This window comes from Solanum tuberosum, unplaced genomic scaffold, assembly GCF_000226075.1.
Source record: "Solanum tuberosum cultivar DM 1-3 516 R44 unplaced genomic scaffold, SolTub_3.0 scf00076, whole genome shotgun sequence".
Classification (NCBI taxonomy): domain Eukaryota; kingdom Viridiplantae; phylum Streptophyta; class Magnoliopsida; order Solanales; family Solanaceae; genus Solanum; species Solanum tuberosum.
The window spans coordinates 1,499,007-1,515,050 of record NW_006239000.1 but is presented as its reverse complement, the minus strand read 5'-3'; the positions used below and the strand labels follow the sequence as shown (position 1 = coordinate 1,515,050).

Sequence of the window (16,044 nt, the reverse complement as noted above, 5' to 3'; positions counted from 1 at the left end):
TGTTCTTATTTTAAAAAATTGTACAAGTATATAACCCTTGAGATCGATAAAATATTAGATCATCGTCTAACGTTTTAAAAAATTTCAGAATATCATCTAACGTATTCTCATAAATTTTCAGTTGAAACAAATAAAATTCTTACATCGTAGACTAAAAGGTTCATAAATTAATAAAAAATGTCATTTACTAAACAACCGTTCAAGAAAGCCAAAATTTAGTCTATTATTTTTAATGTCCATTTAAAACTTGACTTCAAAACGAGCATTTCAAAATCAAGAAGTCAAGTCTTCGTTGGTATTATATTGTATTTATTATATAGTAATCAAATTACTAGTGAATATGACTGACAAATGGGGGAAAAAAAAAACAAGAGATACAATAATACTAGGAAGTAATTGACAAGATAACAAAAAAATTGCAAAAGCTCAAATTGAATGTGTAATAAATTACATCATCGTGCAAACAACTACAACGTCCTTTTCTGTTGAAGAATTCTTAAGGCCACACAAACGCGTATTGCTGATATGACCTTTTTTCGTTTCTACTCGGTATTTGATATTTGTTTTGCGTCTTGATTATTTGAATTTGTATCATGTAAGACTTATTTAAGAGAATAACGTGTTCTATCGAGATTTTTTTTATACCTGAGATTGATCCTGAGATTTATCATTAATAATGGAAGATCTTATTCATTCCGCTACAATTCGATGCGGTTAAATTAGTGATATATCCCAACGGCAACTTGAAGCACAACGTCATTGTTCAAAATTTTGTGGGCCTTTTTTTTCAGATTTGGAAAGATCAAAATTGGGGATTGGATTTAATGCACAATTTTTGAACTCTTTTGTATCACGGTTTTCTATTTTTATTACCAATAGTACTTCTTTCGTTTTTTTTACTTGTTTATTATATTAAAAATAGATGTATATTTTTATTTGTTCAGATTAAAATAATAAGAGATAATTTATCACTTAACTTCTAATTTTATAATTTATTAAATTTATTATATTTAAAGTGTAATATGATAAAATTATTACGTATATGGATAAATCCTTTTGGCCAAAATGGTATTTTACTTAGGTTATTTTACCTTCTTTTTTTTTTTTTTTTTTTTCTTCAGTTTTACCCTTTTAACTTTAATATCTTTTAATTAAAAAATGGAAAAATGATCAGTATATTTTTTTTAAAAAAATATTATAGACTTATAAAATTTCTGGTCAAATTTTGATCAAATTTTCTAGTCATTTAGCATTACCCTTTATTTATTACTTCTTTAAAAAATGTGTTAAGTAAATACCAAACAAATAAAAACGGACAAAAGAAGTAGTTGATTCTTTTGTTTATCGAGATTGACCAATAAAGTGACAACTTTACTTTGAGAATTTCGTTTCGTAATTTTCATAAAGAAACAATAAAGTAGACTTTTAATTAGTTAATGAAGCCTCATAATAAAAAGATTCTCTTAGACTTTCATATTCAATTTTAATAGACTTTCCTATTAAATTTATTTTTTTTAGTCTAAACTCTGGAAAAAAAAACTTTTAGAAAGCATACATTCAATAAATATTACACAATGCAAATTTAAATTAATCGAAACTTCAAAATAAATATTGAATACTTGATTAAAAACAATTAATATCGTAGAGTTTTAAATTTTACTGATAAAATTTGATAACAATAAATTTGCAAAGTGTATTTATAAATTTTAGCCAATTATTAGAGAGCCGTCTCTCCAATTTGCTAATTCGTGGCGCCATGTGCGGCCATATGCCTAATTAGTTCCCACCTAGGAACTTTCTTAAACAGTAAATTAATTTTGTGACATTTTTAATGTTGTTATATTGTAACTACTTATAATTAAATCACCAACAAAACATATGATATTATATTATAGTATTCGAATCTAAAGTACAATATGAGATAAGCTCTTGCATCATGTTTTTTTCCTTTTTATCGGTGTACGAAACTCTAACTAAATTTAGATCGTGCATTGCATGGCTCATTCAGAGGTGGAGTTCCTAGCAGCTTTTTCTCCATATCTAAGGTTCGAATCTGAAACCTCTAAAACGCTCTGAATACTTTTACTTTATAATAAAAACAACATACTCAGTATAATTCAGATAGTTATTAGAATTTATCACTAGCTAATTTGTTGCTAGTATGTTGTTAATTATAATTAGTGACATATTTAGCATAAGTTATTCGTTTTTCTTTAAAAATATTATTATTATTATTATTATTATTTATAGAGAGTTAAATAATAAGGTTCAAGACCATGCTAAAATGACTATCTTAAGAGTTTTGTTTCAGAATATTTTTAATTAATTAGAGATTAAGATTATTTACTTTGATTCAAACTGTCGTTTGACTGTAAATCGAATAAAGAACATATTTACCACTAACTACTAAGATATACTAACCCATAAGAGACAAATGTTCCTGACTTCCTAAATCCAACAATCTAGCCAATTGCAAAAGCTCGTTAAATAATGGCGGAATCAGAATTATTAATTAAAAAATTAACACATAAATAATTTAAAATAATTTAGTATTTTTCTAATTATTATATATAGATAAAGATAATTTTAATTTATAAATATAATATAAGTTTATTTAACGAAAGAAAATTTTGAATGAACCCCTTGCGTGTCTAGTTCCGCTCGCTGAGTCTATAGATTTCATTAAACTACAAAATTTTACAAAAATCCGTTAGATTTGTCTCTTGCACCGATTCACCAATTTATTTTAACTATTGTCCACATGCATTGTTTTCAAATATTTTGTTTTTTGTACTAATAGACATAAATTATTATTAGAACTAAAATATGTTTTTCTTTTTACAAAAAAACATCTTAACTGGACTTGTCGATATTGGTGCATAATCTATTATATATTTTTTTGTTTATGAGTGACTTGGTGCCCACTATGTCATTTGTACAAAATACTATGCACGTAATTAGATATAATTAAAATATAACTTTATGCTCCATCCATTAATAATAATAAATTATATTTTTTAAAATATTATTTGATATTATACATATACGAATTGGATTAATAAAGTCGTAATTTCATAATATTTTGTGCAAAATCTACTCACCAACCGTTGTACCCGTCAATTTTTATTTTTTGTATTTAAAAAAATAATACAAAGTTGAGTCTTCTGACCGACCATTGTTTATTCAATAACCAAAAATAATTCTCACAACTTATTTATTTATTTATATATAGAGAAGTTAGATGACACAAAAAAAAAGATTACGATGAGCATCCATGGTAATGTTGAATAATAATTGGTCAACTCTATTTTATTTTATTTTATTCTTAATCCTCATTCATTGAGGTTTCAGATTCAAATTTTGATATTGAAGTTGTTTTTGGAGTTTCGAACTTACACTAGCTAATATCTTTTTGATGAGATTTTTTTTGGGGGTCATAGTTATTTTCTGAAAAAACTATCTATATATAGAGTATTTTATAATGCCAAAAAAAATAATTTAATGACTTTTATAGAAAAAAGTTAACTATATAAAGAAGGTCCTTTAAAGAATTGATTAACTTATCATTTTTTTTTTAGGAAACACTTATATTTTAAAATGAAATTTCTTTAGAACTCAGATTAGTTAAACTCTAAAATGGATATCGAAGGCGGGATAGTAAACCAAAAAAAAATACAATGAAACTCTTCATTCACATATAAATACTTGAATCATTAAAGTTTGGAAAGGCATATATATAGTAAGCATTTTTTTCCCTTTTAGAGTAGCTAGTAGTGGTAGTACTTTTGCCTTTGGATCATAAATCATAATCACTTGGTATGGCAAATGTAGTGCAAACTTTCATTAAAGCTATTTAAAGTTTATTTGCTTATCATGGATGATATTGACAGGTTCATCTTATTTATAAATAAATTGATCACTATATATTACAGTATTAAGAAGTTTAACATATATATGGAGAGAGAGAAATCAAGGTAATATTGTATATTACATACTTGATGACCTCGAGATAATATTCTAATTTTCCTATGTTTAGTTGATTTCAATAGGAGAAACAAGTTCGATGAAACAATTGTCTCCCGGCCACCCCAATTACCCCATTGCCTTGCCCTGACCGATAGCCATCTCTAACCCCGCGAACTTCCTCTGGAAATGGATCTAAGATTTAAGCTTCTTGCATTCAATCTTTAAGGGGTTTAAATTGAGTATATTATATTAATATTTCAAAAGTTATAAATTCATAAACTACTAATTTGTCCTTCGCATCAAAGTATTAGGTTAAAGTGGATTAACCCAATACCATAAGGTTACATCCGCCTCTGACCCCCTACCATGAGTCCTTGACTCCTGTCTCTCCGACACTCCCAACCACCACTCAACCCCACCTTTCACCACCCTCCACACGACCACCTCTATCCTTATATATAGTGTTTACTTATCAAACATCGTTTTTAGAGTTGAGGATTTATCAGAAACAATTTCGAGATAAAATTTATGTATAATCTATCATTTTCAAATCTCACTTATAGAATTACATTACATTTGTTGTTATCATTATTTATTAAACAAGAAAATTATTTGTGCTTTATGGGAAACATTTTCTAAGCATATGTTTCCATAAGTAATATTTTCCTTCGTACCAAATCACCCTTAATGCAACAATACAACTAGAAGAATCAAGTTAAAGTTATGAGTATATTATTAGATTGGCATATTCAAATTAAATGACACAAAAATAGTGCAAGTCACATCAAAGACTCCCCATTATAATTCTCTTCTTGCTGTATTATAGCTGTTGGTTTTTTGTTCATCATTTTTCCAAAATTGTGATTCTCATTATCTCATATCTTTAATTTCTTTTAATCGTTTATTAATTTGTTATATCCTTGACTTTTGAATAACTTGGCTAGGCAAGAAAATTAGCCGTAATACAGCTAGTATATCACTCTCAAATAATGTAATTAAAAATACCTTTTTAGTGAATCGTACGTGAAGAATTAAACAGTGAATTTTGAATATCATAAAATTAATTATAGAAGAAGAAAGGTGAAAAAAAAGAAGAAAAAAGCATAAACAATGTTTGTCAAAATATATTTGCTGTTGAACCAGAATAATATATATAATTTCTTTTTTTAATTATTAACCAGATTAATATAGAAATTTGTTGTATTAGCTGAATTGGTCAAATTAAAATACACAAAATCTTCAAAGGAATGTGCATGTCGAGACCCGAGGGGATTTATCATGATATCATTCATTGCGTGGCCTACATTTTAGAAATTGTCAAAAACATTATAATAAAAACTAGTTGGATATCGGGCATGGGTGGGTTGCGGTGTAATAATGAGACTGCTTCGCCCTCAATCAAAGATCTTGAGTTTAGAAAAAATCATGTTGGGAGTTCTACGATCAAATAGACCTTGCACATGCTTCAAAATTAATCGACACTCTAATATGGATTCCAAACGAAAAACAAAAAAATAGCGGAATAATATGAATTCACATGATTGGTGGATTATATTATAGGGGAACTTTTGTTTGAACTAATACTCTATTTTATTATTATTTGGGTCGTTAATTATCCAACTTCCAATTGGCATTTTTAACTCTTACAATTTTCCATTTGAATAAAAAAACAATAAGAAGAAAGTTTTAAAAACCTCGTAATTAGAATTATATTATAATAATATATTCAATGTAATTTTATAAGTAAGGTTTAAAGAGGATAATGTATGTATCGTCTTATCCCTGTCTTAGGTAAATAAATAGACTATTTTTGATAGATCATCTATTCAAATAAAGTATTTCAAAACACATTTAGAATTTTAATAGTGATTTCTGCTATGTTATTTTATTTTCAGTTTCCTATATACTTAAATTAAATAGGTGAATGTGAAAGACATCTACCATTTATGGTAATTATTATTTTATCTAGAAAAAGCCAGGCATGTTATTTGTAGATTACTATTTAATATATCTGGACCTAAGCTGAAACCCGAATTGAAAAAATGGATCGGGTCAGAAGTGGGTCCCACGAACAACGTGATCCGTTTTGTAGCGTTTCTTCTTAAACATTTTATTTAAATAAAAATGAATATCCATATTAAACCAACTCAATTTATGTTAAATAAGTGATTTAATATAGTAAAAATACATTATTCATTAAATTAATGTATGAAATATATAAGAGAGAAGTATTGTAAACACTTTTGAACTTGACGTAAATTTTTAGTTTCATGTTTGAATTATTGTCCGTCTTAAAAAACACTCTTCTACGTGATTAACTGAATTTTGATTTGACACATGGCGTAGCAAGTAATCTCAAATTCTCCTAGGAGCATGCAACTGTTAATAAAAAATCTAGAGAAGTGTTGAAAATATCTCTAAATTTGACGATAATTTAGTGGTGTATTTCACTTAAGTTGCAAAATTATGAGTCTATTTAAGTTCAATTAATCAAGTAGATAGATATTTTGAATACGGTTAATAGTTTAGAAATGAAATTAATAATTGAACGCAAATATAAACTTTTACGTTTTGTACATACGGATATTTTAATTATTGGAAATTGTGACACGTAAGCAGAGGAAGCTGACCCATGTTTTGGTCTCCGCTTAGCTGTCTACCAATCAAACAAGCCAGCCAGTCATTGATCAGCCAGCCGTCCTTTCAGCTTAAATGGCTCCATTATTATAATTACTGCCAGTGCTAGTCATTATGTTTTAACAAGCTTCATTAATAAGGCAGTAAAACAGTAACTCCCTGTTTGGTGGTGTTTTAAAATAACTAGTTTTGGTCGCAAATTTGAAATTCATCTTATATTATTCACGCTTTAAAAGTGTTAGTTTTGAATTTGTGGAGACGTTGAGTTTCCATATTGATGTGATACTTTATTCACATTTTTTCCACTAAGAATATTTGATCCATGAATTTGAAATATTCTACTTTCACATAATTCATAGACTTACCAAACAATCCACATAGAGACTGAACTGTTGACTGGGGGAATAAAGTAAGAAAAATAGATGGAAAATTATGAGGTCTTGGATCAAACTATCAAGGGGTATAATTATTGATGATATATTTTGCTATTAAGTTTTATATTATGCATGTTTGATTGAAAATTTATTCTACACAGATAAGGGTAGAAGATTAATATGTAGTTAAGAGTTATTTTATTACTAGCCTATTCATCTATTTTGCTCAGTAATAGTATAGAGCATCATGTCTGTACGAGTATTAACATTTTCATTTTGACTTTTGTAACCTAGTATCACTCGGTACTATTGTAGTTTTAACTTTTCATCTCTCGTATCCTTAATTGTTTACTGTATTTTGATTATCGCACTATTTTGTTGTTATAGTTGCTATGTTTTCTTTTTTCTTTCTGTAATTGAATTTGCTCCACTTGAGCAGAAGGTCTTTCCAAAATATACTCTCTACTTCAATAAGGTAATGATAAAATTTGCACACACTTCACTTATAGAATTTCACTAATACACTATTGATGTTTGATTGAAAATATAACTTAAACATATATTTTTACTTTCATTAAATTATTAATTATGATATGCATTTATTATTTTGATATAAATACTATAGACTGAGTTTTTACCTTTAGCTGCCACTGCCAGCATGAGCCGCTGAAGATATTTAATTACAGCTATATAGCGAGAGACGCGTAATGAAAGCATCGGCATCCATTAGTACAACTAATAGTTGTATGCATAAATAGTGCTAAAATATTTGCCAGCCTGAAAATAGCCCACACCCCTCAAAGGCAGGCACAAACACTCACACACTTTCTCTCTCTATCTATCTGGTCTCAAAGTCTCCTTAACTTGTAAATCATCACACTTTTTCTTCACACAAATCAGCTGATTCTCTCCATATTCTCCTCCATCTCCGTCACAACCGGAAAAAAATTCCTCCGGAAAACGATTCTCCGGCTAAGCTCGCCGGAAATGAGGAAAATGCGTTCTGTTTTATGTCTCCTGCTACTTTGTTGCTCAGCTGCATTTGTTGCTGCTCAAAGATCTAGCAATGTAACCTCTAAATGGAAAACACTGAGCGGTAACTTTTTTCTCTCTCTCTAAATTTCTACTTAATAAGTTTAAGAGTAAGCTTACAATATCTCCGGAAGTTCAGATTAGCTATGAAGGAATTGAAGAGATCATGATAAGTTCTTCGGATGCGTTATATTTTGAGTTTTTTTTTTCAGCTATAAATTTGTTAGAACAGTTGCTTGCTGAATAGACTTGTGTATTTCAGAAAAATTATCAACGGAAGTTCAATTTAGCTCTACGGATACTGAAGAAATCGTGGAAAAAAGGTTTAGATTCTGTAGTTTAGAATAGTTTTGCCTATAATTTTTCTGGATAGTAACTGGAGCGGGAGAATTGCTAGGATGATTTGTTAGTTTGAAGTATTCTTCAGTGTCCAGGCGTTTGAGCTGTTTTATGTTGGATTATTTTGTGAGATTTCTGATCAAGTTAGTTTAATTAGGGGAAAATCAAAAGCTGCATCTAGGATGTGATGGATAGTACCTGTTAATAGTAAGCTCGCTGCTCAGGAAGCAGTACATCTGCTTCTTTTATTCTATGCCAGTAATGGTTGTTAGTATGATGCTGGTACCTGAAGTTGCGATAAAGAAACTATTTTGAAAGAACATAAGCCATTGTTTTTCTGTTTTTTGCAAAGTTAACTTTTGATTTTCAATTGCTTGCCATTGCCAAGGTCTTCTAGATTTTGGAGAAACATGTCAAGATGCTTTCAATATTCAAAAGAAAAAAAAAATGTTCTCTTTGCAACTGTCTTCTTATTTCCCACTGAAGTTGATGCCGCTCTTTGGCAGCAACTCATACCTAAATCACCTCCTCCAGGAAGGAAAAAAAGATAGAATGAAAAGAAAGAAAAGTTCCCTTGAATAAGGGGGCAGAACTCCAGATAGGATTTCAACGGTGAATCAGTTAGCACTCCCTAATTGTTAAAATAGTCAGTAGCAGTGTTCTTTTCTTTGCATATTCGAGAAAATAATGAATAAGATTCTTTTGTTTTCATTGTTGTATGTAGACTAAATCCATCTTTCTACTTTGCAGGAGATGCACCAAAAGTCATAGCTCGTGGAGGATTTTCTGGGTTACTTCCTGATTCAAGCTATAATGCCTATTTGTTGGCACAAGCAATTAGCTTGGCTGATTGGGTTGCTTGGTGTGATGTTCAACTCACAAAAGACGGGGTTGGCATTTGTTTTCCTGATATCAAGCTTAACAATGCTTCTGACATTGATACTCTCTACCTAAACAGGAATAACAACTACTCGGTGAATGGAATTCCTCAGACAGGGTGGTTTTCTATAGATTTCAACATCAAGGATTTGGCGCCTGTCAGCTGTAAGATTAAATCATGACCTTTTGTATCTTTTACTATATGCTTTTTATGGTCCTATATATGTGAATGGCTGTTTAGATCAGCAGTTACACCTTGTAAAGAACTTGTTTTGGGCAATGAGTTTACACTCCAAAGCAGCCGGTTTTACCTATCATATGTAATTGAGAGGCTCTCCGCTATTTTTGTTTTACTTAATAAACCAATTGATTTCAGGGATTTACTCATTTGGAATTTTAAATGGTGCTTAGCTTCTCTGTCTTTGTTTTGCCATTCTTTTGCTGGTCTGTGAAGGTGGTACAGTCACTGCCCTCTTTTCTTTTAATGCGGGACAGCCCAGGTTCTGGTGCCATACCATTATAGTGTGTCTAAAGCCAGTATGTACCTGTATTTATTTGGTTCTAAAACAATTCTGATATGTTGGGACTGCATTTATCATTTCTTTTACATACTTATGCTTCGAAAAGGGTTGATGGATGAAAAACTTAATCTAGGTTTTCATTTTGTGGAATAACTGTGGTTCTATCTTTTAAAAGTTTGACTCTCAGATGAAGTGCTAATTGGCAGTAATTCTGCATAATAATATGCTAGTATTACTTGTATCTCCCTCTGTCCCAATTTGTATGACTTACTTTCCTTTTTAGTCAGTCCCAAGAAGAATGACATATTTCTATATTAAGTAATAATTTAACTTTAAAATATTTATTTTACCCTTGATGAAATGATTTATAGCCACACAAATTTCCATTATTCATTTTAGACCACAAGTTTTAAAAGTCATCCTTTCTTTCTTAAACTTTGTGTCGAGTCAAACTACCTCACATAAAATGGGATGGAACGGAGGGAGTAATATTTTTTGTCATAAAATTTTCTCCCCTCCCTCAACCACTATCTTATTTTTATGTTTTAAAAAAATGTAGAATCAGACCACCTTAGAAAATGAGTTGCCCTGTGCATTTCCTTAGGACCCAAATAGATCATATATGTTTATGGCAAAACATGTTGCTGGTATAGTCTAGACTCTAGAGAATCTCTCATTAGAGTTGGACTTATTGTTATGGCTTGATGAAAGTTAGCCTCTGGTGATCTGAAATTATACTAAAAAGAGATTAATCCTGATGCCTGGAACAGTGAAACAAGGAGTGTATTCGCGGTCGCCTAGATTTGATGGCACTCCCCAGCAAATTCTTACTGTCCAGGATGTAGCTACCCAAGTCAAACCTCCAGGATTATGGTTGAATATCCAGGTATGCATTTGATTACAGAATGCTTTTGGTAATTACTTGTTGCCTACTTTCAGTTTTTCAAACTCTAAGAATCTAAAAGGAATAGTTTGATTATCATACCATGCATTGCTGCATTTGATGTGTGGTATGTTAAGTTTGTGTTGGCATAACAATTATTTAACTTATTCTTCTGCAAATACATTTCCAGCATGATTCCTTCTACAGCCAGCACAATCTGAGTATGAGAAGCTTTGTTATTTCCCTATCTAGAAGTGTTATTGCCAACTATATTTCATCACCTGAGGTGAATTTCCTGCGAAGTATTGCATCGCGATTGAATCCACGAGTGACAAAGCGCGTTTTCCGGTTTCTCAACGAGGATGATATTGAGCCATCAACAAGTCAAACATATGGTTCTCTAGTAAAGAATCTCACATTTATTAAAACCTTTGCCGCTGGGATTCTTGTTCCCAAACACTATATCTGGCCAATGGACAGCAGCTTGTACTTGCAGCCACATACATCGGTCGTTTCGGACGCTCATAAGGAAGGACTTGAGATTTATGCAGCCGACTTTGTTAATGATGTACCTTTTGCTTATAATTATAGCTATGATCCTGTAGCTGAGTATTTATCCTTTATAGACAACGGTGAGTTCTCGGTGGACGGAGTGTTATCTGACTTCCCAATGTCTCCATCTGCGTCAGTAGGTAAGTGACAATCTATTTTGATTCTCTGTATTGAGAGTGTGCTAGTATAAGCTTTGTTTACTGCTTTCATGGTTTCACTTGTTTGGTCTATTCTTTCTGTGGTACTTATCCAGGTTCCTAAACTTTTCTAATCTTGCAGATTGCTTCTCGCATTTGGGTGCGAATGATAAGCCTCAAGGTATGCTGTTGATATACACACTTTTCCAGAATGATTCATGTTGTTTTATATGTTTAAACATTTTCATTGAAATCTTGACAATGCAAGGTATCTTGCAAAGCTTTCAAATTCTCACACATTTGGTTAAAAATGAATTGAACATGGAGTCAACTAGTTTCCTAAAATTGAAACCTTGAATTTGATTAACTTAACTTTCTAAGTAAGTGAGCTTTACCCTGTTCAACTTTGTTCACGTGCAACATTCCATGTTAAATTATGCATTATTTATATGGACATAAATTATATATTATTTTACCGCGGTACAATGTGGAAACATATTACATGTATTAGCAATACCTAGATGTCAGTATCTAATCTGAACAAAAATCTCTGTTATCATTCAGCATATAACCATTCACTCTAATATCCGTGCATAACTAGTTCACCAAATGACGGCATACTGATTATCCATGTCCTCTCTCTTGTTTTCTCTCTTCCTCCTTTGGCCTGCAGTAAAGCTTCAGATTATCACACCTCAAGGAGCAAGTGGTGAGTATCCTGGTTGTACAGATTTAGCATATACAAAAGCTGCTTCCGATGGTGCAGATATTCTTGGCTGTCCTGTCCAAATGACAAAAGATGGAATACCCTTCTGCCTTGGTTCAATAAATCTGATAGACACGACGACTGCTGCCCAATCGCCATTCAGCGACATCGCTACCACTGTTCCAGAGCTTCAGATAACAGATGGAATACTCACCATCAACCTTAACTGGAGCGATATTCAAACGCTGAAACGTAAGTTGAATCATCTGTTAATTTGTAGTGTTAAATTGTGTGGCTTATCTTGTTTCAATCTCACTATTGCATGCCTCTGCGTCCGTGTGATGCCATCTGTATCTAACTTTCTTTATAAAAGAAAAATGGAAGATTGCATGCTTCAAGAACTTCTCTTCTTTGCTTGCCTGCAAATATATCTATGCCACAATTACTTCTTTCATTTGGATCAAGACTGTTAAAAAATGTAGATAATGAGATGGTTTCTCTTCTGTATTGTGTTTTTTTATCTTCTTCATATCTGGGACTTTTTTACTGTCATGCATTTATCTTTTGCACAAATAACAATTTCAGGGATTAATCTAAGTTTTTAGCTTGTTAATTGTTTTGAACTGCACATATAAGCTCTTAAGAGAGGAGCAATATTCTAGGAATTCATTATCCCAGTTCTCCTTCCTCATTAAGAATGACAGTTATTGTTTTTGAAATGTGTGAAATAATTACAAAAACTAGAATTTTATTTGGTTTTAATAATAACCTCTTTTTCCCACTTTGACATGCTTTTGTGGCATACACTTTCCGCAAGCTCTTTTAAGACACGTTCTCGAATTTTCTAGAGACCTTCATTTCTTATCTTGACATTTCTGCAAATACTTACTTTTTCTTCTAATTATTTGTCATTGCAAGATTATGCACTGCTTCAATTGAAATTTCGGAATACTATTGTTTCAAAATGCACTGAAACATGCTCTAATGTCTTGCAGCGGCAATATCAACCCGGTATTCAGACTATAGCTTGTCACGGAATCCAAAGGCCAGAAATGATGGAAACTTTATGTCGTTAGCAGATTTCTTGACATTTTCCAAAAATGCTAATGTTTCTGGTGTATTGATCAGCATAGAGGTGAGTTTGTTCAGGGACTACTGACCTTATTTATACCTATATTCTTATGCATCAATATAGTGTAAGCTCATTTCCGAATCCTAAATGCTTATAAGTTATATACTCACTCCTTATCACTTCTCATTCTGAGTGAGAATTCCATAGCTTCTTATGCTATTTCATAGGTGTTTGAATGTGGGAAACATGCCAAACTTTCCCTTGAAAGAATTTGTAACCAGAAAATGCTTTTGGAAAATGGTCTATATATTTTCAAAAGGAAAGGATTCACCTTATGACTAGTATTTTGAAGGTTTAATCGTCTGCAGGATACATAAAGGATCTCAATATCTCCAATTTTCTGAAATGTTCTCTACAAGTTACTACTTGAAGCAATTTTAACTGCTTTCCAAGTACAATAATGACTTCCTTTTTAGTAGCAGAATCATAACAATTCTATTTTCATTACTCAATGAAGGTGATTACCCACTCAATGTAGAAAGGAATAAAGGATTATAAGAAAAACAATAAGAACTTTGACATCACAAAAAAAAAGAGGAAAGAACAGTCAAAGTCGCTACATTTTTTATTTTTTTTATGTTTATACGAAAAAAATAATCTGATGTTAATGGATATCTTTGCACACTGGAGGTTTTACCTCCTTTCTCATTATTTGACACAATATTCTTGCTTCATGCAGAATGCCGCATACCTGGCAAAGCAGGGATTAGGTGTAACTGATGCTGTTTCGGACGCCTTAAGCACAGCTGGTTACAATAATCAGACAGCTAAGAAAGTTATGATCCAATCAAATGACAGTTCTGTTCTGGAAGAATTCAAGAAGAGTAGTTATGAACTTGTTTATTTGGTTGACGAAGATATCAGTGATATTAAGAACTCAACTTTATTGGAGATCAAGACCTTTGCAAAATCTGTTGTCATAACCAAGAATTCAGTCTTCCCCAGTGAAGGCGCTTTTATCATTGGTCAAACGAATGTTGTGCAGAAGCTACAGTCAGCAAATCTCCCCGTATATGTACGACTATTTAATAACGAGTTTGTATCTCAAGCATGGGACTTCTTCTCAGATTCGTCTACTGAGTTAAACAACTATGTTCTTGGAGCTGGCGTTGATGGTCTTGTTACAGAATACCCTGGCACAGCGGCTAGATACCGAAGTAAGTTATTTGTATACCTTTGTTATTTCTCATACCGTGTTCCAACCCCGACCCCTTCTTCCCCCTTTCCCCTTTCTTTCTCTTTTTGTTTCTATATCCATCATCCTCAAACATTATTCAGTATAAATGAATCTCTGGTGCAATCTGCTAGATTTGTGTATATTTTACCAGAGCATTTACTTGGTCATATCCATTAAGTTGTTCGTACGAAATGCAACATTACTATATATCCTCAATTTGACATATACCAATTGTTGGGAATGTACAGGGAACCGTTGTTTAGCATACAAAGACTTGCCATCATATATGAGCCCTGTTCAACCTGGGAGTCTCCTGGGACTCATGACTGTTCAGTCTATGCCACCAGTCGAACCTCCCAACCCCGTGCTCGATGTAAGTGATGTGACTGAGCCACCTCTTCCACCTGTTGCAAAGATAAACCCAAGTAATGACAATGGTTCTACAGCTAGACCTCCCACTACTGCTCCAAATGGCCAATCCTCAATTGTTGCTAGCATTCTCATGAGCTCAGTCGCAGTTCTTCTAGCAATTTTCATGGTATATTGATGACCATTTCTGCCTTGGTGCCACCATTTTGTACAATTTGTTTTGCCATCCTCTGGTGATTATGGAGTCGCACGTGATGGCGGCAGTAGTCTCGGGTCAGCTCATTTAACACGTGATTGTTTCCTTGTATTTGCAATGTATCAAATTTTTCAGCTCTTGTTTATTCTTTACATTCTTCCTCGTTTCTATTTTTCATCCCTCTTTTTCCATTTTGGGTCAGATTGAGTGGGTGTCTGGGGTTTATTGCCAATTTATTTGTAAGAATTCTGTATTGGATATAAGCAATGATCAATGTAGTTAGTATTTTTCATACACAGCCTTTTAATCTTTATATTCTATTCATGTAATATAAGATTGCAAATAAATGTTGCAGACCTAATGACTAATTATTCTGTGTTACAACTTCAATGACAGAAATTTGCAAGCTGAAACATGAACAGTTAGTAAATTTATGGTACAGTTACTTGATATAAACATGTAGGTAGCTTACGCATCCACATTTTCTTTAATCAAATACAAATGGTTTTAGCTATAGCACAGTTCATTTGCATCAAATGCAGAGTCTACACAGTGACTAGATCTTTCTTTTCCATATAGAACAAAAGAGTAAAGTGAGCACAAAGCTATACAAGTTCACTGAGTACCACCAACAAGGTTTGGTGTATTAGTCATATTCGATCCTGCTCTTGCTTCAGTGAAGCTCTAACTTGGCTTGGCAAAGAGAGATCTACAGTGAAGACAACAATGTGCTCTTTGTCTGTAACACCCAAATTAGCCATCTGATCTGCAATGCCATTTCCTTCCCTAAAGACGTCCTTTATGCATCAAGGACCAAATCTGGTTGATGATTGATGCTATATATCTGCCACGGAGTACTGATTTTCCTATTGATTATATCAACCAATATCATGGAGTCGGATCTAAAATAGTTTTAAGGTAGCCTCTGTCAATGCACATGCTCAATCCTTGGAGAATAGCCTTAGCTTCTGCCATGTACCATTACTGCAAATGCCATAGAAAGAAGCAAAGGCCACTAACATTCCGCCAGACTGCACCCATCCACATTTGTTAACTTAAATATATTTCTGGCCATTGATACACCTTAATAAGTAGAGGTATGTGGTGACGTTCATACATTCTACCAGCAAATCACCAACAACAA

General features: G+C 32.2%; 1 protein-coding gene across 1 annotated transcript; it reads left to right on the top strand.

Annotated features, from left to right (window-relative positions):
• Positions 1-7,726: 7,726 nt before the first annotated feature.
• LOC102595856 (glycerophosphodiester phosphodiesterase GDPDL4) lies at positions 7,727-15,194 on the top strand. Its single transcript, XM_006346112.2, has 9 exons — positions 7,727-8,073; positions 9,099-9,392; positions 10,519-10,634; positions 10,822-11,323; positions 11,463-11,501; positions 11,994-12,278; positions 13,022-13,161; positions 13,838-14,315; positions 14,584-15,194. The coding sequence occupies exons 1-9, from the start codon at positions 7,965-7,967 to the stop codon at positions 14,880-14,882; spliced, it is 2,262 nt and encodes a 753-aa protein (XP_006346174.1). The 5' UTR covers positions 7,727-7,964; the 3' UTR covers positions 14,883-15,194.
• The last annotated feature ends 850 nt before the right edge of the window (positions 15,195-16,044 follow it).